Raw genomic sequence first — 25,555 nt, forward strand, 5'->3', positions numbered from 1 at the left:
TAGTCCGATGACGTTCTCCGTGACAAGTTCGACGGTGTTGAGCCGTTCGGCGGAACCGCCGAGATGAGACAAGAAGAGGATAAGCCGACACGTGCTGCTGGATTTGGACAGTGTCGGTGATGGGCCTTTGGACTCTAAGCCCGTTTTTTTAGTCTGTTGTTGGTTTAGCTAATCGGACCGTGAGCCTTTTTATTTTGTAAAGATATTGGGCTGGACCCGTCTTTATTTAATATACAAAAACTTGACGGAAAAAAAAAATCCTTAGTTTTTACTTTTTACCCAAAAAAAAAAAAAAAGACGTTTTGTTCGCCAAAAAAGAAGAGAATAAAACTAGCCGTCTTCCATTTGAATCGTCTTTTTGGTTGTTTTGCTTATTTCTACTTTATCACATCTGACTCTATTACACAATATAGACACATCTATGAATGTCACAGGGAGAAGAGAATGACAATCTTGACAACTAGTAACTTACCAAACCGTAGTTTTGCTCAATTATTTTTCTCACTTTTGTATGCTCAACTGGACCCAAACTTGGTGGTCCAGTAAAAGAAGATAATATATAATTCACTTTTTGTCTTCACCATCATCTACTACTATATTCCCTCACATGGAACGCCATTAATATTAGTAGAGCTCAAGAGAGACCTCTACCGTGTGTTCATTTTCTTCAAAAGGAAAGCCAAAAGAAGATGAGGAAATCGGAGCTAATCTTCATTCCACTGCCGGAGACTGGCCATCTTTTGTCGACAATCGAATTCGGAAAGCGTTTGCTAGATCTCGACCGTCGGATTTCAATGATCACGATCCTCTCCATGAAGCTCCCTTACGCTCCCCACGCAGACGGTTCCTTGGCCTCCCTCACAGCCTCCGAGCCTGGTATACGACTCATCAGCCTCCCGGAGATCCAAGACCCGCCTCCCATCAAGCTCCTCGACACTTCCTCCGAGACTTACATCATCGACTTCGTCGCCAAAAACATACCATTTCTCAGGAAAACCATCCAAGACTTGGTCTCATCTTCGAAACAAGACTCGGTTCATGTCGCCGGATTGATTCTTGACTTCTTCTGTGTCGACTTGATCGACGTCGGAGGCGAGGTAAACCTTCCTTCGTATATCTTCATGACTTCCAACTTCGGTTTCTTGGGGTTCCTACAGTATCTACCGGAACGGCACCGTTTGGTTTCTTCGGAGGAGTTTGAAGAGAGCTCCGGCGATGAAGAGCTACCGATCCCGGCGTTCTTGAACCGTGTTCCGGCCAAGGTTCTGCCGCCTGGTGTGTTTGACAAACTCTCTTACGCAACTCTGGTCAAAATTGGCGAGCGGTTAGCCCAAGCCGAGGGTATTTTGGTCAACTCGTTCTCGGAAGTGGAGCCGTATGCTGTTGAACATTTTTCGCGTGGAGACTACCCGCGCGCGTATCCTGTTGGGCCGGTTCTTAACTTAACGGGCCGTACAAATCCTGGTCTAGCTTCGGCTCAATACGAAGAAATGATGAAGTGGCTTGACCAGCAGCCAGACTCGTCGGTTTTGTTCCTGTGTTTTGGGAGCATGGGAGTTTTCAGTGCACCTCAGATCAAAGAGATTGCTCATGCCCTCGAGCTCATAGGGTGCAGGTTCATCTGGGCGGTTCGTACGAACATGGAGGGAGACGGCGATCCTCACGAGCCGCTTCCAGAAGGATTCGTCGAACGAACAATGGGCCGTGGAATCGTGTGTAGTTGGGCTCCACAAATAGATATCTTGGCCCATAAGGCAACCGGTGGATTCGTGTCTCACTGCGGGTGGAACTCTATACAGGAGAGTCTATGGTACGGCGTACCAATCGCCACATGGCCAATGTACGCTGAACAACAGCTGAACGCGTTCGAGATGGTGAAAGAGCTGGGCTTAGCCGTGGAGATAAGACTTGATTACGTGGCTGACGGTGACAGAGTGACGCTAGAGATCGTGTCAGCTGATGAAATAGCCACCGCCATCAGATCATTGATGGACGGTGGTAACCCTATCAGGAAGAAGGTTAGAGATATTATGTTGGCAGCGAGGAAAGCTGTTAGCAACGGTGGTTATTCGATGGTGGCCACCGGAGATTTTATCAAAGATATTCTTGGGGATCACGTTTGATTCATCCTCCATTGGAACCAAACTTGTCACACAAATTTCAATAAATAAACAATGCTATCAATGTACAAGTAAACCAAGTTGTTATGTAAACTTAAATAAGCAAACACTATTTGATTGTGATTGTGTGACTGTGCTAAGCTCGTCTTTGTTTGGATATCACTGAAAGACCGTTGGTTTGCTTAATTTCAGTCTCAGAACTCATCGTCTGAAAACTTGAAAATAAATTATTAAGCCTGGCCCATCAAGTCGAGAAAGCTATTACAACAGAACTAAAAAGCCCGGCCCATCAACACGTCAATGAATCGCTTAACCGGAACAAACGAAGATCCACCGTCCTTGACAGCCAACCTCGCCGCTTCCGCCATATCCTTCACTCTTTTCCTCGGCGTATCCTCACCGTCCATCAGAGACTTTACGGCTCCAGCTATCTCCTCAGCTTTCACTATCTCCCCATTCGCAGCAACGTAATCCATACGCAGCTCCACGGCCAATCCTAGCTCCTTCACCATCGTGAACGCGTTCAGCTGCTGCTCAGCGTACATCGGCCACGTGGCGATGGGAACTCCGAACCACAAGCTCTCCAGCACCGAGTTCCAACCGCAGTGAGACACAAACCCTCCAATCGCCTTATGAGCCAGCACTTCCACTTGCGGCGCCCAACCGCACACCAAACCTTTACCCTCCGTACGATCTCTAAACCCCTCAGGCAACAGGTCGTACGGACAAGCTTTCTCCATCGGATTTGTTCGTATGGACCAAAGAAACCTGTGGCCGGAGAGCTCTAGAGCTCGAGCTATCTCCTTAATCTGCGATTCTCCGTGGATTCCGAAGCTTCCGAAGCAGAGGTACACAACTGAAGACTCCGGCTTCTCCTCGAGCCAGCTCAGGATCCTGTCCTTATCAGCTGGATCTAGATTAGGAGAAGGACGATCCTCTAAATTAAGAACCGGTCCGACCGGGTAAACCGGAGGATAGTTCTCATGCCTGCGAGCAAAGTAATCAAAAGCGTTCTGCTCAAGGCTTGTGAAGGAGTTTACCATTATGCCTTTGGCTTCATGTAACTTCGCTGCAATCTCGACCCAAGCCTCGTAGGACTCTCTCACGAACTGCCCCGGCGGCATGACCTTCGTCGGAACGGGGCAGAGGTAACCGGGAATGGAGTGTTCTTCCTCGCCGGAGCCCAGGTCAAGCTCGGAGGGCGTTCGGCTATGTCTCTCAGGGAGATACTTCATCATACCCAAGAAACCAGCGTTACACGTGAGGAAAATGTAAGAAGGAAGGTTGAACTCGTTTCCGACATCGATCAACGGGACACAGAAGAAATCTAGAACCAAACCGGCGATGCGGACCGAATCTGTTCCGTTACGAGGAGAAACCAGAGCTGAGAGAGCCTCTCTGACGAGAGGAACCGTTTTCTTGGTGAAGTCGAGAAGGTAAGCCTCGGAGGCTTTGAAGAAGAGTTCCAATGGCGGAGGGTTTTGGATCTCAGGCAAGGGCAAGAGGCGGATTCGAGGCTCCGAAGCGAGAAGAGATTTAGCCGAGTTTTTGGATTGAGGAACGAAAGGTAGTGTCCAGTGGAGGATGGTGATGGTGTGAATGCGGGTATCACGTTTGATGAGAGACTTGGCGAATTCGATTGAGACAAGAAGGTGGCCAGCGCCTGGAGAAGGTACGAAGATGATATCTTGCTTCTCCATTTTTTTTTTTCTTCTCTCTGTGTTTTTTTTTTTTTGGTTTGTGATCTCTAGATCATGAAAAGTACATATATGTTTAAATAAGGAACTATGATTAACTGTTATTAAAGGCTTGCAACAGCCTTGCACGTTACGCACGATGCTCCATAATCAGTAATCATTATACACTTATCCATCATTGTTCACAGTCACAGATTTATAGTTACCATTTACGCATTTATAGTCATGACTTTAGTGATATCTGAAATCATACTACTATATATGATTATATGTAGATATTTCAGATCAAGATTAGCAGAGAAATCAATATCTATTATTAGAATTACTTTATAGTCACAGATTTACTCTATAGTTACCATTTACGAATTCATAGCCATGGCTTTAGTGATATCTGAAATCATACTACTATTTATGATTATATGTAGATATTTCAGATCAAGATTAGCAGAGAAATCAATATCTATTATTAGAATTACTTTATAGTCACAGATTTACTCTATAGTTACCATTTACGAATTCATAGCCATGGCTTTAGTGATATCTGAAATCATACTACTATATATGATTATATGTAGATATTTCAGATCAAGATTAGCAGAGAAATCAATATCTATTATTAGAATTACTTTATAGTCACAGATTTACTCTATAGTTACCATTTACGAATTTATAGCCATGGCTTTAGTGATATCTGAAATCATACTACTATATATGATTATATGTAGATATTTCAGATCAAGATTAGCAGAGAAATCAATATCTATTATTAGAAGAACTTCTCTATTGGTGTTATATAAAATTGTATCTCAATAATAAAAAAAACGCTCTAAAAGAAAGGGAAAAAAGTTAGATTTTGATAAATTATTAAATAAAAGAAAATTTTAAAAATATAAAATTAAATAGTTTACTTTATTAAATTTAATATTAATATTATGGATCTCTGAGAGAGTATGACAAAACTAAAATGAAAATTTCGCGGCAAACCAATCAGGAGCCAAAACCAAAAGAGATACGGCCCCACCACTGAGGGAAAAAGCTAACCACTCTCACCTCGGAAAAGCTACTAGATCCACTAAAAACTCACCAACTCATTTTTGGAGCTTCCTCACTGTTCACACACACTCAGACGATAACAGATGAGTATATTTATGGACAGACCCTACAAACTGCTTAAAGGACTAGTGAGACATTAGTTCACTAACCATAACAACTTAATTAAACTGGCACGTAACTGGTACAAGCTTACTCATTTAATAATAATATGAGTACCTGCTCTAGTCGAGAGAAAGTGGACACCAAATGTATATCTTATTAGAAAATGTCCAGACAACTATTTGGAAACATCCTATCCACGGGCTTTACAATTTGCAAATGTAAACAAAATACATTGAAGTACTGTAATAAAAGTATCCTATCCCTTTTTCACAAATTAGTCGGCTATTGTTTGAACATGATGTTTTCATTTGTAAGGGATGGGAGTTCTTCTCACAGAAGAGAAGACAGTTCCTAAAAAATCGTATTCCCTGTTGATTTTTATGTAAAAGAAAGTTTTATTAGAGACTCAGTCAGTGATCATGTTTCTAAAGGAGTTGTGGTATTTATTATCAGGTGTTACGGATTAGCAGCAACAACAAAAGGCTGTTTACCTGAAGAGAAAATGTAATGTCTGATTCGTCGACTCTCAGGCTTACTCTCTTCACCTTATCTCTACGAGCTTGACCGAATTTTAAAATTCCCTGAAGCATAAATTAAACCACCAATTTTCAAACCAGGAATTGATTTGTTTCAGGCTTTGCATGAACTGTTTGAAAACACACAATTGCAGTATTAAAAGCTTTTTACCAACATATAAGCGATAAGAGTCAGCGATAGTAGTTACCTGATCATTTAGCACTGTGCACATGTTAGTGAAATCTGTAATTCCAGCTGGAGAGATCGCCCAAGATTTTACATATTTCTAGGTATAACTTATTAAGCTTCATTGAGAGAGGGACATTTACTAATTCAGAACAACGTTTTTTGGTTTTACTCATGAAGCTATGTGTTTTGTGTTTCAGTTGCTAAACAAAGAGATTTACCTCTCCAATGGTTGCATCCTTTTTAGTCCCTCGAAAAGCCTTTGCAGCAGAACATATTATGATCTGTGAATTGTATCAAGGGAAGCATGCGATGATTCCAGTTAGATTCTTGGAATCACTCTTGCTTAATTATAGAAAGTTTGAAGACATCGTTGTGACTTTGAAAATGACCGTTTCTGGTGTGGATGTAAGCTTACTTGTTGGTGTTGAGGAAGAGACTGAATAGTGTCAACTACGGGAGACTTAAACGTCTTAGATAATGCAGTAGCCATATGATCTATCCTCACCTGTAAGATTGAGTGTGTAACCCGAACTTACAAAAGAATAAAGACCAGACTACTAACCACTGGATCAGCTGGAGTTGGACCTTGTGATTCTGGGCCAGGTAATCCTCTTATGCCTGATTCTAAAATTTGAAGAGCGCTCCTGAAAATTTGAATGAAATTGAGTGTGTAAAATGTCTGTTCACAAACTTGAGGGTGAGAAAAAAACTTGAGATTATGAGTATAACCTTAGTAGTGATTTCATCAACTATATATAAATCCAAGCAGTATATCACGGTGATAATATTACCGTGCTTTCAAAACAAGAATAAATTCTGAGAAAAAATATGAAAATGTTGAATTCACCTGCAAACAAGACATCTTATCATTGAGTTGGAAGAAATTACCATTAGCCTTTCGTCTAGTATTCTAAGGATCTGATCACAGGTTTGCCTGCAACGAAACAAAAGAAACAGCAGTTCAAGAGTAAATTCAACTCTTAGTTTTCAAATTTGAAACGCTGTGCAGAGAGAAAAACGTCAAAAGAATTAGAAAGTCAACAAATTCTCACAATTAAGGGACTTCAATTTTGGAAGGAAACGATCTGCAAGGTCTATTGCATTAGCTACACCTGAAAAAAAAAACACAGCTTAACTTACAAGTGCATATGAACAGAGGAGGTGAATACATATCCGAACTAAATCATAGCAACAACCGCTAAATTACAGTACCTATTAGTATACACCTTGAAAATGGCAAAGTTGTAAGCATAAAAAGATCATGCAGGACTCCTCTGTCTTTTGTGATCAAGAAATCCATCTCATCTGCAATTATTAACCTGAAAAAATAACTTGAATAAATGATCACACTAGTTAAATCGTCACAGGTAACTGATACACAACAAAAGGATAAGAAAATTGTACATCATTCTTGAGCTGGACTCTTGCTTTTGAGAAAACAAACTCTGAAGATGATGTAGAGGTGAAGAGTAGCAATCATCTTTCTTCAACGGCTCTGCTATTTCAAGTACCTGGAAACAGACGCAAGCATCAGATATATCCAACTTGAAATCAAGAATTTTGAGGTTTGTAGTCATGTACCTTGCTGAATATATCTGTTGTCTTTGTCAGTGAAGTGCAGTTCACAGACAATATGTCCGTCCACAGGTGGCAAACCGGCCTGATCGAATTCATTCAATCTTTCAGTCTTTTAAACATTTACAAACAAATTTTTAAGTTAAATGTTATAAACTACAAAACTGCTACCTGCTTTGACCAAATCACCAACTCGTTGTACTACTCTCTCCATGGAGAGTGATTTTCCAGTCCCAGGACAACCGCAAATGTACAAACTCCCAGCCTTCTGCTGATCTAAACAACCTTTCACAAACTCGAAAACACGCCTTTGCTCATCCTCACGGCAAACAATCGTCGACGGTGCTTTCGATACATGCAATGCCTCCTTCACAGCTCTCATTTGCTCCTCGTCTATATACACCATCGAACATGATTAACATAAGACCTTAGAAAAAAAAAAAAACAAGGCGAGTTCGAAGCGAAATTGGCAAGGGGAGAATGGTTTGGATCCAATCGTATTACGAATCATTCTTTTGGATGTGTGATTAAATTTTTTTTTTTAGTAGAGGAAAAAACGTTAACCGCGAACATTTTCGCATTCTCCCAGCTTCGAGGCATTTTTTTATTTGGGCCCATATTCGGCCCAGTCGTTTAATCAAATATAGCATTTATGGCCCATTATAACTAACGTCAAGTTTTACGGGCTCGTGAAAATCAGCCACTAGCTAAGACACCACCGCCTTGGTTAATATTCTTTTTCATAAATAATTGATTGATCTTCTTTTCCATTTTGGCTTCTTGGCTATATTCGATTTTTTTGCGTCCAGATTCAAACCATGATGGATGGTTCTGAATCTGAAATGGCTAACTAATTAGTACATAGTTCAGTAACTTACGTATACAACATGATGATAAGTTCTGCTTTTGTGTGTATACACACAAAAATAAGATCATATACTACACACACCTCTATGCACCATTTACCTAAACAAAGCCTTGCTTCTCCTAACTAAAACTCTTCCACCACTACCCAAATATACTTTAGTTGGCAATTTGACATCCAACATGTGTATTCGCATATATCTCTTAGTTACTCTAACATTCCCAATAATAGTCTTTCGTGCTGATGATCTTCAATAAAATGCACCAAACATGTCTATTACTTGGTTTTAACAGATTGCCACACATAAACAAAACGTGATCAACTATATTTAATTAGCTGTTTTCCTGACCAGCTGATATTAGTGCTGGGAATCAGACAAAGAATCAAAGTGGTCTACGATATTTTATTTTATTTTATTTCTATATATCTCCTTCAAAAACTTTTTTTGGGAAGAAAAACGTCCAAGGTATCGCTGATATTATATTATCGTATATGTACCAAAAACAAGAATAGCTTTAAATGAAAATCACTTAAAATATCTTATTTGTCAAAAAAAAAAGAAAAAAATTATAGCTTGAAAGAAGATAAGAGAAATGAGATTGGCATTTGCCGTGTCGCTCCTTCAGCCAGTCTCACTCTAGCTCTCTCTTTCGACGAGTTATTATCATTTGGCCATAGCATTGTATCAAGAGCCAATACATAAACTTATATTCGTTTTCCACTATTAGAAACAACTAAACAACGATTTGTAACGCACGTACTATCACAGGGTCGTGTGATGTAGATCATTTGCACATTTCTAATTGGTTGATTGATTCTCAGCGAAGAGAAGTATCGAGACTTTAAGTATCAAAAAAGTATCAAGACCATACCCATATCACATTTGTTGCGACATTAAGTGCAATCAATGAACAATTCTTTGACTATCACATGGCTCATTCTATCTTTTTCTATTTGTTTTACTTACCTTCTTACAATTTGGACATGTAGCGTTTGAATCTTGCAGTTGTCTCACAACTCTATTGTTAATTATTGAATTGCCCATAAAGCTATTAATTTCACTTAATAAATAAATGGGAAACTTTTGTGTGTTGGACGCATAAACTTTCTTACGTGTTGGATCTGCAAATGTAAACCAAAAGAAGGACAGAGGAATTCTGAAAGGAAAATAAAATAAATTATATAGGAGTACATATGTACATTTAATCATATTTAATAAGCTAAAGGGAGTCATATAAATAAACATGATTCGATAGAAGCACATCGACGATAAGGACATATATGCTAATTAAATATACAGATCTTGGAGATGAGTCCGATTAAAAAAACAATAAGTATCAACCGTTAATATATAAGATACCAGCAGTCGACGTACCGTCAATTCCTCCTGAGCATCTTCACTCTCTTTGGACGTTGCTTTCTCTAACGACGTCAACTTCCGTCAACTTGGTGCTTAGCTTCTACCTAGCACCACTCTCCGGTCACTTCTCTTTGATTCTCCACCGTCGCTTCCTTGCCCGCTCCCTTTAATTGCTATGTCCCAACAAAAACTATTTTGTTTTAATATCAAAGGTTCTTACGTATTTAACCTTTGTAACTTAAAGAAAAACCTTTGTAACTCTGTCATTTATTCTTAATCTAATCATTTAGTTTTGCATGCATGCACGTATCGAATGTACACTAGTTGTTTCCTTATACCATATGGATAATTTTGTTCTGCAAGATGCGAAGATCGTAGATTAAAAATACATCAGAATTCTTACATCGATCGACAGATTTTTCTTAAATGTTTGTCCTGTCACTATTTAATATATATATATACTGTATATAGTATTTATATAATCAGATTTGAGCATTTAAGATTTTTGTATGAACATACAAAGGTGCTGCAGAAAAAAGATTTGGATACCATCCTTACCGCCAAGGACTTAAGCTTACACATCTCAGCTTTGCAGACGATTTGCTAGTCTTTACTGATGGGAAGCGCCAATCCATTGAAGGCATTATAAATATTTTCAACCACTTTGCTGAGATGTCGGGTCAACATATCAGCATGGAAAAGACAACAATCTTTCTCGCTGGTGTTCAAGATACTGAGAAGCAAGAGCTCCTTGACACTTTTGCTTTTGCCCACGGTGACTTATCAGTGAGATACCTCGGATTGCCGTTGTTAACTAAACAAATGACTGTAAGAGATTATGCTCCTTTGATTGAGAGATCAGAGCTCGTATTGGTTCCTGGACAACCAAATTTTTGTCTTTTGCCGGTAGACTGCAACTGATTGTATCTGTTATTCACAGTCTCACAAATTTTTGGATATCAGTATTTAAATTGCCAAGAAAGTGTATTCAAGAAATTGACAGTCTCTGCGCAGCGTTTCTGTGGTCGGGAGCTGATCTGAATACAAATAAAGTAAAAGTTAGTTGGAAGGATTGTTGTAGGCCAAAAGAAGAAGGAGGCTTGGGACTGCAGTCTCTTGAGGAAGCAAACCAGGTCTCTTGTCTGAAGTTGGTATGGCGTATCCTATCTTCAAAAAATTCTCTTTGGGTGAAATGGGTGAGACGTTATCTAATCCGCAAGGGATCTTTCTGGACAGTAAAAGATAGTAGTTCTCTTGGCTCGTGGATGTGGAAGAAGCTACTCAAGTGCAGAGAAGTTGCTGCTGTATTTTCGAAGATGAAAGTTCAGAATGGCATGTCAACGTCTATGGTTTGATGACTGGTCAGAACTAGGATGTCTAATGGATAAAACAGGAGCTGGTGGACCTATGAATATGGTATTCGACTCCATGATACAGTTGCTACAGTAATCCAAAAGCACAAGAGAAGAAGACACCGAGTGGAGCTTTATAATCTCATCGAGCTGGAGATTTTGAAGGTTAAAAACAGAGTGTTGCAGAGTGAAGAGGATATCAGACTATGGAAGTGTGGTGATGATTATAAACCGAGCTTTGCTACCAAAGAAACTTGGAAGCTCTTGCGAGGGATGCATGCACGGGTTGACTGGTTCGAAGGTGTGTGGTTTCGCTACAACACTCCAAGGTTCTCCTTCCACACATGGGTCGCAATCCTGGATAGACTGCCTACTGGAGATTGCATATCGCTATGGAATGGTGGCATTGCGGTTATGTGTCCGCTATGCAAGGACTGTCCTGAGACAAGAAACCATCTGTTTTTTCAGTGTAAATACTCGGGGGAGGTGTGGTCGAGTCTCACCAGAAAGCTTTTGAGGATGGATTATACCAATGTGTGGGATGACATTATACCCCTTCTCACTAAAAGGCGAAGCAAACGGGAGTTGTTCTTGTTTTGATATACTTTCCAAGCCACTCTATGTGCAGTTTGGGCAGAACAGAATGGTAAGAGGTTTGGAGAGGACCCAAAGGCTGCATCAGGGCTTACAAAAATCATCGACAAACAAGTTCGAAATCGTATCTCAAGCATCAGACATAGCCACAACTCAGCTTATCAGGGAGCCATGGTAACTTGGTTCTCCTTTAGATGATTCTACTTTTTAATGTAAAGCAAAATTTCAAATTCTTTTGAGCTTAAAAACAAACAACATAAACAGTATTTTTGTTTGAATTAATTTAACATTCTTTCAAAAAAAAAAGATTTTTGTATGAAAATTCACCGAGATGGTAAACGATAGTTTTATTTCAGAATTTGCTACATATAACAAGAAATTAAGAATAAAAAAAAACACTCCATATATTGGAAAATCATTAAAAATGTTTTTTGTCCTACAATCCGCCAAGACAACTTAACTGACCTAACTATACAGTATAATACTTTTACTTTGCTTAGCATTGTAGTGATGATAACTTATTCAGGTGTGAATTACCACATGACTAAAGCCTATATTATTGCCATTCTTCAAGGATGATATTTGACTTTCGGCTTGTTTAAATGTCCCGTTCAATGCATTACGTGAGTTGATTCTTACTTCATTCTTAGAAGATAGATCTATTTGCAATGTACTGTCAAATATAAGCACCATCTTGTTATTCTTATACTAAAGGCAATCCAATTGACATGTTTAAGAACTCTGGTATTCGGCACTTATGAATTTATTTATAAATTAAAAAGGTACCAACGTTAAACATGGATTGGAAACACGATTTTAGACGCAATAAACTTTCTTTAAAACAATAAATAAACATGGACACGAGGACCCCACTACTCTCGCCTACCTTATTGCCAGGCTGTTATTTTCGCACTCCTAAATATTTTATTTTCAAAAATATGTCACTGTAATTACACGTGTAACTTTATATGTCGTCTAATGTAAATCACGTTCCATTTTTCATATTTGTCAGAAAAAGAGCAGAACCGCACGATTAAGTGGCGAGTCTACAGCCGTCCGATCTAAAGAAAACTCCCCGGTTTCCGCTCACTTATTACTCTGTAACGACTGCCACGTCACTATAAATAATAGACTTGTTACCGGTCTCTCCGGTACTCCCTCTATTGACTATTCTACGTTAACTCTTTTTCACATGCTAGATTTTTTTTTTTCCTGTCTGATAAATCTTCTTTTGCGTTTGTATATAATAAGACCAAAGCTCCTTCTTAAGTGAAGCGTCTGTCTCCTCGTGTTCCATTTCAGGATTATCCCGATAAAGTTTGTTTCTTCTTCTTTCATTCTTAGAGTGAGTTTCTTCTCCCTTCCTCTCTCTCTCTCTCTTTCTAATTAGCAGCACACAAGTTTATATATTTGTATGAAATCGAAGTTTCATTGATTCTTGAGCTGTTTCGATATTTTCTTAGATCCGTTTCTCATGGGGATTGTAATGATTCATCCTCGTGAGAGTGCATGTATTTAAGAACCGTTATGTACTGTATTATTCATCTTTTGAATTTGCAGGAAAAGCGTGAGGAAGACGAAACTAGCCTCCACACCTTTCTTCTGCTCTGTTTTTATTTTTATTTTCTTGCTAAAACAACAATGGGCGTGAAAGTAGCAACGACCTCAACCTTCCATCACTTGGTGTCTCAAACCCTAGTTTCCTCCGCCGCTTCTTCTCCTTCAAAACGACGTAGCTTCGGACACGAGGTACGGTCTCTCTCCTGCCGCTCCCTCATGCAGAGCCCTCCTCCTTCTTCACCTCTCTTCGGCTCTCTCCGCCACTCCAAGTCGTCACGCGAGCTCTTGAAATCATCGACACCGACCAAAACTCAGCTCATTCGCCGAGCTTTCACCGGAAGCGTCGACCCTTTCTCAGAGGAAGAGTTCTCCCAAAAGATGCAAGAGCTGTCTCTCAAGTTCCAATCCCCCAACGAAGAGGAAAACAGTTTCGGTCTAGACAGATCATCCACTTCGGTGGAACCCCCGTGGCCCGAGATGGTGCAAATGTCAACCATCGAGAGGAAAGCGAACAGCGTCGACCTCCCCATCTCTCTCCGCATCATTAAAAGAAAGCTACGGATGGAGGAAGGAGTTGTTATGAAACAAGTCGGTGAATCAGCTGTTAAAAGAGCCTTCTCCTCTATGGTGTTTATGATTCGCGAGCTGCAAAGCTTCACGCTGCACATGAGAGAGCTTCTCCTCTTCGAAGACCTCCAAGGGATCCTCCTCCGCGTCAGAAAAGAGATGCATGCGTCGTTCGTGTGGCTGTTCCAGCAAGTCTTCTCCGCGACTCCGACCTTGATGGTCTCTGTGATGATCCTCCTCGCTAACTTCACTGTTTACTCTATAGGAAGCAGCAACTCCGCTTTAGCCGCCGCCGCTGCCACGCCTCCGGCGGCCACCACCGTCTCTTTCAGGTTTGTCTTTTTTTCTTTTTTTGAACTAGCATGAGGTGCTGGCCAAAGTATCATTTAATATTAGTTTCGTCTCAACGGTCACTCGAACTGGGGATCTCTGACACAATAGTCTAGATCATTTTCAGTTGAGCTAATGATCTCTGGTCTCTTTCAGGTTCGACCAGATGGAGATAAGTAAGTCACATGAGAAGTTCGACTCCTCGGCGATTAAGACATTTTCTGTTTCTTCTCCCAACGGGAAGACATCTTTTGTCGGCGGAGGAGGAAGCGGCGGGAACAACGTCCCTCCCGTGCAGAGCGGGACAGACGGAGATGGCTCTGATCAGTTCAGAACACCATCTCAGTTCTCATCATCGTCTCTCGGCGCAACCGCGGATTCAGAGGTTTCTGTGTCGGGGCAGGAAGAAAGTAGATTGTGGAACTCGATCATGGAGGAGTCGGAGAAGATGGAGGCGTTGGATCACGACACGATGAAGCAGATGGTAGCTCCCGTGGAGGCACGAGTAGAAGCGGAAGAGTCGATGGATTACTTCAAGACGGAGCTTTTCTACCAAACGGGTCTGTCTCAGCAGCCTGATAACGTTCTCCTTCTTGCTAATTACGCTCAGTTCCTCTACCTAATCATACATGATTACGACAGGTAATTAACATCTGACTATCGTATTATAATGATCTTGCTATGTAAAGTATATTATCTTTGATTTTGTTTAGATCATGTGATTAGATAGCTTAGATTTGGTTTAGGACTTAAGTTAGATATTTAAAGTCAGAAGTGATAGATTAATTAAGTGATTGCCATAATCGTCACCATAAGAACCAATCCGATAGGCTTAACAATGAGTGAACCAGTTCCTACTTTGCCACTTAAGAGAAAGAAGACAACTAAGTAGATAAAAATCTACATCTCCATTTTCAGAATAAATTAGAGAATAAAATAAAAATGATGCAATCTTGTTTTCTTTCCCAAAGGTTTTTGTATTTTAGCTTTGAGTCTTTTTGGGTTTGGATTCCCAACAAATAAATTAAAAAGCTTGGTTGATAGTGGAGTATGTGGTGGATTACTTCTCCCAAAACCAAAATACTAAAACTTAAAACCACAAAGGTTTTGTTACAAGTTTTGCCCTCACATGTTGCTTTTCATACCTCTGTTACATTACTCATTCATCCACTATAAAGGAGCCCATGTTTTTGCATTTGGCTACATAAAGCAAATAGTATTGTTAGGTAATAATTCGCTAAAATGTCAATTTGCTTGCGAATAGGTCAAATACTATTTAAAACATTTTTAGATATTTTGGTGATAGGGTCTCCAGACAGTGGTTTGACATTTTAGACATGACTATAATTCAATGTAGGTTCCATTTTAGACAATTTTCATTTGATGTATCTGTCCACATTTAACCAGAACCCAATTCACATACGTTTTCACTTACCCTTTTGGCCTTATTCAACTTCATATCTTATCTATAATGAACAAAACCAGAATTGTGTTGGATATTTGTCTCGCTCTAACGTGGCTTCTTCTTCTACTTCTCTTTTTTCTTATCTGTAATCAGAGCTGAGAAGTATTTCAAGAGGGCGGCAAAAGCAGAGCCAGCGGACGCGGAGGCGCTGAGTAAATACGCGACCTTCTTGTGGAAGGCAAGGAACGATATATGGAGAGCAGAGGAAACGTTCTTGGAAGCAATCTCTGCTGATCCAACGAACTCATTTTACTCTGCCAACTACGCACATTTCCTTTGGAACACCGGTGGTGACGAGACGTGTTTCCCTCTCGACGCTCCACCACAACAGAACACAACCTAAAACAAAGAAGAAAAAGAGTGATAACAATTGTCCAAGTGTACAGCGTGTTTCTTTTTAATACAATTCATGTCATGTGGCAACTTTTTGTTCTGTAAAACAAACAAGACTTGTTTATATATACACAAGATTTTGCAACGGGTTTTGTGTGATGTTTTAATTTAATAAAAACTATAAAATAATAAATAATTTTATTATAGTTTTATGATTGTTTTTTGCATATGTTGTTTGAGATTTATTTTATAATTAAAACACATTTTTACACATAAGTTTAAGTTAATATTTGTATTTTATAGTCATGGTGCATAGATGAATTGTTATAAACTTTGTACTTAGGATTAGATAAAATACTATATATCTAAACGTTTAAACTGAATACAACCCGAAATAAGAAATTGAATGAAAAGTAAAAAGAAATGAAAGTCAAATACACCAATCGAGTCAATGACAACATTAATGACAACATTATACATGTTCTTATGTAATAATTTAATGTTTTATTAGATAATTCTTTAAAAATTTATTTTGTTAGGATTTTATTTTTAAAGGAAAAATTCTATTTTATAAATCTCATTTTTATTTACAATTAAAAAATAATATTAAATACTCTTTTACAATTTTATTTAAGATTTTAGAAAAAGAAAATTATTATCATATAACCTATTATAATTATCTTCTCTATAGAATTTCAGAAAAAATAGATTGCTATCAAATAATTATTTTTAGTTACTAATAAAGAAAATTTACATTTCGTATCAATACTAATTTTACATTTAATTGAATAAATTTTGGTACCATGTTCATCATCAAATACTCTCTTAAAAATATTATCAAATAATGTTTTATAATTCTCTTTTGGTTAGGACTTAAAAATATGATACAATTTTTTTTGTTTAGGATTTTTTATATAAATAAGAAAAAAAACTATCAAATATTCTTGTACAATTTTTTAGGATTTCAGAAAAAGAAATTAATATTACATTATCTTTTACAATTATATTTTTTCTAGGATTTGGAAAAATAAAATTTCTATCAAATAATTATTTCCAGTAAATATTAACTATTTTTAAAAGTTTCCATTTTCAAAATTCATTTTTTCCAATATCACTAATATGTTTTACAAATTTTCTTGTTAACTAAATATTTTTTTACTATCATGTTTATCATTAATTTTTATAAGTACAAATTACTATTAAATAAAATTTTACAATTCTCTCTGGTCACGATTTGTTTTTTAAAAGAAAAAAATATTAATTGGTTAAGATTAGAAATTAATTTTATTTTTTGAAATCTCTTTTATTTAGGATTTTAGGAAAAGAATAAATTATTTTCACATAATGACAGTTTTATTGACACATTCACAATTTATTTTTTTAATTGACACATGTCACAATCATATCAGGTGAAATATTTGAAGTTAATTTTGGCTAATATTTTTTTAACACAAAATTATTAAAAGTAAAATTAGTTAATTATAAGAAAAAGAAGATTATTTTTATATATTTATTTTATTTAGACTTTTAAAAAGGAAATTAATTATTTTATAATTACTTTTTCTTTTAAATTTGTATACAACTATTTTATTTTTAATAGAAAATATTCTGTTTATTATTTATATATTTTGTCTTATACATACAAACACATATTCATCATATTCACACATACTCATGTACAATAACAACATCAAAATATAAAATTATGTTAGCATCATAATCATAAGATGTAATAAGGATAATAAAACGTTGAGTTGTATCAAGAAATTATAAGAAAATACCGAGGTAATACTCTTCATGTAAATACTATTGTGTTTTGTAAAAATAATATGTAGAAGCTTGAACTTAAATATAGATGTGAAATATTTGTAGCTATTTTTGGTCATACTTTTTTAATATACAAAATTATCTATTAAAAAAAGAAAGTTAGTTACATTTAAGACAATAATAAGAGTACTTTTAAAATTTTCTTTTAATTAGGCTTTTAAAAAAGTAATATTATTTATTTAAAAGGTAGTTTTTATTCATTTTTTTTACTAAATAATTTTTTGTATTTATAGGATTTTACAATTAGTTTTTGTTTAACATTTTTCTTAAAAGTTAATATTTATCATCTATAATTTCCTATCTTTAGTATCTCTTAAAACAAACATTATAATAAATAATAATAATAAGACTATTAAATAATATTTATAATTAAAAAAATCGCTTTTTATTTTATTTTAGTATATATATTTTTGATTATGAGAAAGTTTAACACATATCACATTTTCAAATATATAACTAACATTGTCACAATCGTGTAAATTAACAACTTTGAAGAACCAAACTTTTTATAAAAATACTAACAATAATAATAATAATAGTAATAATAATAATAATAAGACTATTAAATAATATTTATAATTATTTTTTAAGAAAAATCATTTTCATTATTTTAGTATATATTTTGATTATGAGATAGTTTGACATATATCACATTTTTAAATATATAACTGACATGTGTCACAATCATGTTAATTAACAATTTTGAATAACCAGGATCAATATAATATTTTATAATTATATTTTCATTAAAATTTTAGAAAGGGAAAATTATATTAAATAAATTGTTTTCAAATAATTTTTTAGGATTTTGGAAAAAGAAAATTTCTAAAATAATTACCACTTAATATTTAAAAAAAAATATTTTTACTGTTAAATAATTTTTAAAAGTATTTTTTATCAAAATTCGTTTTATGATCTTATTATATATATTTTTTTAATTATTATATATTTAAACACATGTCACAATATTATAAAGAAAATTGTTATCAAATAGTCTTTTGCAATTATCTTTTGATTAGGATTTTAAATAAGAAAAATTACTATTAAATAATATTTTAATTATTTTTTAATAAAATTCATTTTTTTAATATCTTAATATATATATTTTTAATTATGAGATAGATTAACACATGTCACATTCTTAAAATATATAATTGGCATGTGTCGTGATCATGTTAATTAAAAAATTTGAAGAACAAAACTTTTAGAAAAGAAAAATTATATTAAATAAATGATTTTCAATTTTTTTAAAGATTTTGTAAAAAGAAAATTTCTAAAATAATTACCACTAAATATTAAAAAAAAAATGGTTTTCCATTTTTTAAGGATTTTGTAAAAAGAAATTTTTTAAAATAATTACTACTAAATATTTAAAAAAATTACTATTAAATAATTTCTAAAAGTAGTTTTTATCAAAATTCGTTTTTATCATCTTATTATATATATGTTTAATTATTATATATTTAAACATATGTCACAATATTATAAGGAAAATTATTATCAAATAGTTTTTGGCAATTATCTTTTGATTAGGATTTTAAAAAATTAAAATTACTATTAAATAATATTTTAATTACTTGTTAATAAAATTCGTTTTTGTTAATATCTTAGTATATATATTTTTAATTATGAGATAGATTAACACATGTCACAATCTTAAAATATATAATTGTCATGTGTCGCGATCATGTTAATTAGCAACTTTGAAGAACTAAGCTTTATATAATAAGATACGCAAATATTTCAAAAGTTTGAATTTTTTTTTTTTTGAAAGATGTACTTGGACTATTCCATGGTGTCACGAACTTGTTCTTTTACGTGAACAAACCATGCGTCTGTCAGTTTCTCATCTACTTTTACACAGAGTCCAGAAAGACCGATTAATTTCTCGTTGAAAGTTTATAATCTGTGTCCCTGTACTTTGACAATGATATTCTCATAAATGTATGCTAGTATAGTAATAACTATAATAATCTTTGCTAATTGTTGATTGGAAAGTTATCAAATGCGTTAAAGGCAACAAAAAAGGTTGGAGTCAGGAAAGCATGTGTAGATTTTGTAAGAACCCAAAAAGCCTTTCTCGATCCAACGTTTCATTAGATCTCTCTACAACACATTGGATCATGAGAGAAAACCCCAAAAACTGTAATGTGAACCCCCCCAAAAGAGGGACACGTCTCTCTTCCTTTTTTTTAACACTCATTATCAGCTATCCTCTTTATTTTAGGACTTTGTGTGTATAGTCTCCATAATGAGCGTCGGGATACACGCAGATCTATTTATCCTCACGTGAATTCGTTATCTTTACCTTCTTCTAAGTTCTAATCACATAATAATAATCCTTTTCTGGTAGATATGTCGTCAATTGATGTAAGGTTTGGAACTATATAATTTTGTTATTAGTATTTTAACACTTTGGAGCGCTGCAGTCACATCAACGATAATTTTTTCATAAGCTCATTTGATCAGAAAGCTCGTATGTATTTAGAGTTTAAGACTACTAGATCCTCTCTCCGCGCTACACGCAGAAAAGTGTGTTGATAGTTTAGAAAAATGGAAAAGTTGTAAATATCGAGTCTATGCAATTGTTTAAAAATAAAAGGAGTAGCTAAGTATTATATAAAGTGTAAGAAAGAGATCAGGTATTTAGATGATCGGAAGTTGCATCGTGAACCATGAGAAAGAAATAACTTGAAATTGGTTAAGAATAAGTTAGTTAACTTAAATTTAAGTAAATACCAAACTATGGTTATTTATATAAAAAGATTCATACCGGGCATAGCCGGGTAAATTCTCTGTGTAATTCCTGCATTATTGGATTGTAACATCATCTGGTCGATATGTTGGACATCGTAAATCTGTGAATATAATATTTTTATCAGAAGACCTTTGGAAAATAGTGGAAGTGTAAACTACTAATTATTTTTTAAATATTATCCTCATATTTAAATGTTTATCTTAGTAATCTAATATCGTATTTCAAATGCAAATTTTCAAATCAAATATACAAAAAAAAAAGTTATCTTTTTGTCTAACAGTATTATGGATTACTAATATTTCTTATTTCTATTCCTCAGGACTCTTAATAATAACCGAGCAATTAATATATAATACTATAGTTATATGTAAATCATATAGTATAATTAATATATATACCTGAATTATTTTTTGATATGATCCTCATATTTAAATGTTTGTTTACTGATTTAATATTAAATGTTAAGTTCATTTTTTTATCAAATATGAACACCCACATTATTTTTAATTTTTTGTTTAATAGTACTATGTTTTACTAATATTTAAAAATACGGGGTATTGGTGAGCGATGTCAAAGAGTTTGTATATGACCAACTTTATGTTCATGTAATTGATATGGAACATAGCAATCACATTTGTGTTGATCGTTACTGAATAAAGATTATATCAACCGATACAAACGAAACAGTACGATATGTAGCCTTATACACAATAGCTAATGAGGTTATTTTGATCCATTCGGTTGATTCTCTTTTATTAAAGTTGACGTTGTGACTGAGAAGACTAAATGCAACAAATGTTTGTTTAGTAATCTATCTAAATCAAATTTATATATTGTTTAATAGAAGTGTCCAGGGTTAAGGATGAACCGAAACAATAATATCATAGCAAAACAACATTTATATTTATACAATAACATCAAACCAAAAACATAACTTTCATTGCGGTTACAACTGTTTCATAGAGGATTCAGACACAAGCTACTTACCAAAAAATCATATATTAGCCACATTCGCGAAAGAGTGATGGACATTACAAAAAATCACTTGGTTGCTAAACTAATACAACCTTCTACGTCCCCTAGGTCCACTTGTGTCACCCGCTAATCCTTGGATAGGGATACCTCTACCAATAGGTTCTTCATCGCCTTGTAACAAAGGCACCTCTCTTTGAAGCATCAACAGTTGATATATGAGGTTTGGAAAGATAATGTTTGTGTCCCAGTCTGTCTTGCGGGTCATCTCGATCACTTGGTCATACACAAGAAGACCAAAGTTAATTTTTTTGCGTTTGGCAACTGCATAAAGAAGGCGGAGCCGGTTTTTGATCATTGAATCCGATTCAGGTCCTGGAAGCCAATTGAGCTTGCAGACATGGTACAGAACTTGGAAGGGATTGATCAAAGCATTGAGATTGAACCCCGTCCATCCAGAGCATTGGTCTCCAGTGAGGTGTGAGATCGCGTGATTCAGATCAACATCTTTCCACTCAAAAGAGTGTTCGACAGCTGGCGTCATCATCAATCGGTTGATCACCGCAGGGGTAAATTGGAACATGTACATAACCCCGAATCAGAACACCCACATCATCGAAGGGTTTGTTTGAGATAAACTCTCTCACAACCCTAGGACAGAATGGATGTACATGCATCATAGTGTAAGACCATCCTATGCTATCGATAACCCTAAACACATGATCTAAAACGGGTTCCTTAAGATCTAAAGAACCCTGAACTACAAATCCTCGGAGACAAAGATAGCGATACCCGATAGCAGCTTCCTCGTTATGATGACGGCGAGAATATCCTCCGATGATCGGAACGGTATTTGAGAACAACAGTCGGGTTCTTTGTAGACGATCATGGAACGATATGAACGGAACTCGAGGACGGAAGTGATAGTTTTCTCCGAACGAATGATCGATTTCACTGAACCTCTGTCGTCTAGATCGATTAAGGGAAGAACGACTTTGATCAGCCATGGCGGATGAGATTCGAAGAGAAGAAAGTGGAGAGGTAGGAGTGGAAGAGTCTCGAGTTTCCCTCGTTAAAAGGAAAAAACACTCAAACTTTTCGAATTGGGGTGATAGACAAATTCCAGTTTCTTCCGGATGCTGGTTATATGTATTATGTCGGGCACCTATTTCAAAAGTGTGTCTTTACTCTAGTGGTAGAGTAGCGCTCGCAAATGACACTGGACCAGGGTTCGAACTATCCCACCAACATATTTTCTAATTTTCGGTTATTTTCAGTATATGTTATAATAGAGAAAGTCTCCGCTAACATATCTATATATTTAAAACACCTGCCAGCCTGCCTAACATATCTATTATCATTTTTAACTTAACTAATTTTAAAATTTGTTTTTTTAAATATTTTTAGTTTGAAGTAAGTATTTCTATTATATGTAACTCAATCAACTGATAAAATATGAAGAAATCTAAAACAATATAATTATGTATAAAACATTAATTCTCTTATTTTAAAAGATCGGGATCTCATCTCGAATAAATTCACGAAAATAAAAAGTACTCCAATAAATAACTTAAAATATAAAACCCTCTTTACAAAAAAAGAGTATGTAATCATATTTTTTTACGTATAATAGTTGAAAACTGAAAATTGAAATTATATATATGTTTTAAGTTTTATATAGCTTTCAAATTATATGTTATAAAAAATCGAAATACTTTCAAATTTAAAATAAAAATAGTTTCAATTTGAAAAATATAAAGAAACAAATTCAAAATGATTTGAAAAATATTCATGAAGTAGCAATTTACAAAAGTTTGATCAAATTTTGTAAATCAGTGTATATTTTCTTATCCAAGTAACTTTTAAAATTCACAAACACTACATAATTTTATCTCCCAATAACCCTCATCTTTATAGTAGACTTTTTATTCACTCTAATCATGCTTTCTTGCTCAATAACACCTAGACATCACCTATGTCTTTTAACTTATTATCTATATTTTAGATTTTATATAGAAGTAGAGATCTAAAGAAAAACAATGATAAAATAGTTTAAAATGTAAATACATATAGGTATCAAGTTCTATGAGAAAGAGAATAATAATCCGAATGATGCATGAATTAGAATCACTCTTTGTTGCATGCTTTTGCATGATCTTTTATTCGCCTTTTGAAATGCTTTATGTAATCAATTGATTTGTTGAAGTAGAAATTTGTTGCTGGCGATGAACGGAGTAGTAGTTTGCCTGGAAAATATTGGATATTATTGTTCTGTTGATAAAAAAATTTAGATCTGTATTATTTTTTGATGTGTTTAATAAAATTATTTACCTTGGAAAAGTTTATGAACTATGCTTGTGATGATGACAACTTTAAATTTTCTATTCTTCCTGCTTTGTAGGATGCTAAAATCTGCTGCTTGCTTGTCGCACAGGATGAGTCTAACAATTGTCGACCTGAGATAGAGATATATGTATGAAGAGAATTATTATTTCGTGTTTAACTATTATGTTAGACTTACCTGTTCAGCCGTAGACCAATCGTGGCGTCAATATTGAGTTCTGGGTGGTACGGATTTGTTTTTTGTTTTATGAGTATCTGCCCGATGACATCTGCACATTAATTTAAGAATAAACATCCATGTTTGTTTAATTAATACTGGAATGAATTACGTACCTGGTAAGTAGGTGGGTGTAGTGGCTAAGCGCAACAGATTTCTGTAATTCTGAGGGGATAAATTATGAACTGGAAATATCGGACCGATGTCTGTAACGTTAAATGTTTTTGTCTTTTGGTCGATCTGAATGTAATACGGCAGTTGGGTGAGTTTCCGATCTCGTAAATTATCTATGACAGAAAATCCTGAAAATTCATATATATCTCCTTCAGTTAAGTTTTTTGGGTCATTCGGCTGATTTTTTCCGTTGAGCCGACCTTCTAATAGTTGTCCCTAAATGTGAACCAATTTTGTTGTGCCGAACCAATTAAGTAAATACTGAGTAGTTTAAATAAAATATGATGGATTGGAAAATATATATATATGTATATGTTAAAGTTTAAAAAAGGCTTGCGTGGTGGTCGTAGCACAAGAAGCCGATGGAAGTTTGAGTATTATATGTTTGGTGTTTTCTGATGTCTCAAACATTTCTTATACACACCGTGATAGGACGCACTGAAATTCCTTCCTGAAGTTGGTGGATTCTTCGAGGAATGTGTTGCATGTAAAATGTCACTGTAAAACATGCGGTTTTAATTTTAATTAAGGCTGAACTTCAAAGCTGTGATTGTAATAAATGATTACAAACAAAAGATTTATCATTCATATAAAGAGAACGAATTCATATTATATTACAGTGGGCTTACCTACAAAATTCTAATAGTATAGTTATTTAACTTTTTAGTATTAATTCTACCATATTTGATTTAAACTAAGTTTTATCAAAATATATATAACATTAGTCAAAAAAAGCTATGTAGCTGTTCAATGAGATATGTGATTCTAGATAAAGCAATTTTTTCGAAATGGATTTATAATATTAGCATCTAAACTTTATCTAGATTACTTTCGATTGAACATTCCAGAGTAAAGGCAGAGATGTCTTATTAACCTGCAGGTGATATGGCTTGATCAGAGGGTGTGTTGTCCATTCCTGACTTGCGCATCGATTCTTACAACCAGCACACTATCGATCAAGTATATCAATGTATGTATCAGCGTTTATAACATATTTAGTTAGTCTTGTTTGTATCTAACTTACATAGTTTCAGGAGGATAGCGCAAGAGGACGGTATTGATCGTCTGTCGGCTTAGGCGTGAGGGAGAGATAGGGTTTTGAAAGAATTGTTTTTTCCCCAAGATATTAGGCAAGAGATCGATGAATGCTGGTTTTTTGAATATCAACTCTCCTTTTCACATAAATATTTATGGAAATATGGGATTTTGTAATGATTTCGTGCTAATGATGTGATCGTGTTTCCATAAATACAAAAATTTACTTACGAATGTTGACGTTGGGCAAATCATTTGGGTAGCTGTACCTATTTGTTTTTCGTCTTAACAACAACGCCAAGAACGTGATATCATCGAAGGATCAGGAGAGGGCAAACCATGAGAGCCAGGTCTGTGTTTGGAGCAGAATATGGGATACTCTTCAGCTTCGTCTGTTTCTTTTAAGAGCACATATTCTTGACCACTGAACACTACACCAGAAGAGTTGATTAACATCACTATGATAAGTATTATAAAATATGCGGCAATTGATCATCTTAATGTTGGGTATAATTATCAAAGTATTTCTTTAGCCTAGTGGTGTAGTAGCT

General features: G+C 35.2%; 3 protein-coding genes and 1 pseudogene across 3 annotated transcripts; 2 read left to right on the forward strand and 2 right to left on the reverse strand.

Moving 5' to 3' along the window:
• The first annotated feature begins 481 nt into the window (after positions 1–481).
• Positions 482–2,243, forward strand: LOC106401081 (UDP-glycosyltransferase 71C5). Its single transcript, XM_013841519.3, has one exon. The coding sequence runs from the start codon at positions 690–692 to the stop codon at positions 2,121–2,123; it is 1,434 nt and encodes a 477-aa protein (XP_013696973.2). The 5' UTR covers positions 482–689; the 3' UTR covers positions 2,124–2,243.
• Positions 2,244–2,297: 54 nt separating this feature from the next.
• On the reverse strand, positions 2,298–4,017 carry LOC106401082 (UDP-glycosyltransferase 71C3). The gene has a single exon (XM_013841520.3). The coding sequence runs from the start codon at positions 3,818–3,820 to the stop codon at positions 2,393–2,395; it is 1,428 nt and encodes a 475-aa protein (XP_013696974.1). The 5' UTR covers positions 3,821–4,017; the 3' UTR covers positions 2,298–2,392.
• Positions 4,018–5,173: 1,156 nt separating this feature from the next.
• Positions 5,174–8,367, reverse strand: LOC106398256 (annotated as a pseudogene).
• A 4,221-nt stretch (positions 8,368–12,588) lies between these two features.
• LOC106400821 lies at positions 12,589–15,823 on the forward strand. Its single transcript, XM_013841214.3, has 4 exons — positions 12,589–12,768; positions 12,984–13,882; positions 14,037–14,522; positions 15,439–15,823. The coding sequence occupies exons 2-4, from the start codon at positions 13,065–13,067 to the stop codon at positions 15,686–15,688; spliced, it is 1,554 nt and encodes a 517-aa protein (XP_013696668.2). The 5' UTR covers positions 12,589–12,768; positions 12,984–13,064; the 3' UTR covers positions 15,689–15,823.
• Positions 15,824–25,555: the final 9,732 nt, after the last annotated feature.

The sequence above is a fragment of the Brassica napus genome, chromosome C5, assembly GCF_020379485.1.
Source record: "Brassica napus cultivar Da-Ae chromosome C5, Da-Ae, whole genome shotgun sequence".
NCBI classification, from domain to species: Eukaryota; Viridiplantae; Streptophyta; class Magnoliopsida; order Brassicales; family Brassicaceae; genus Brassica; species Brassica napus.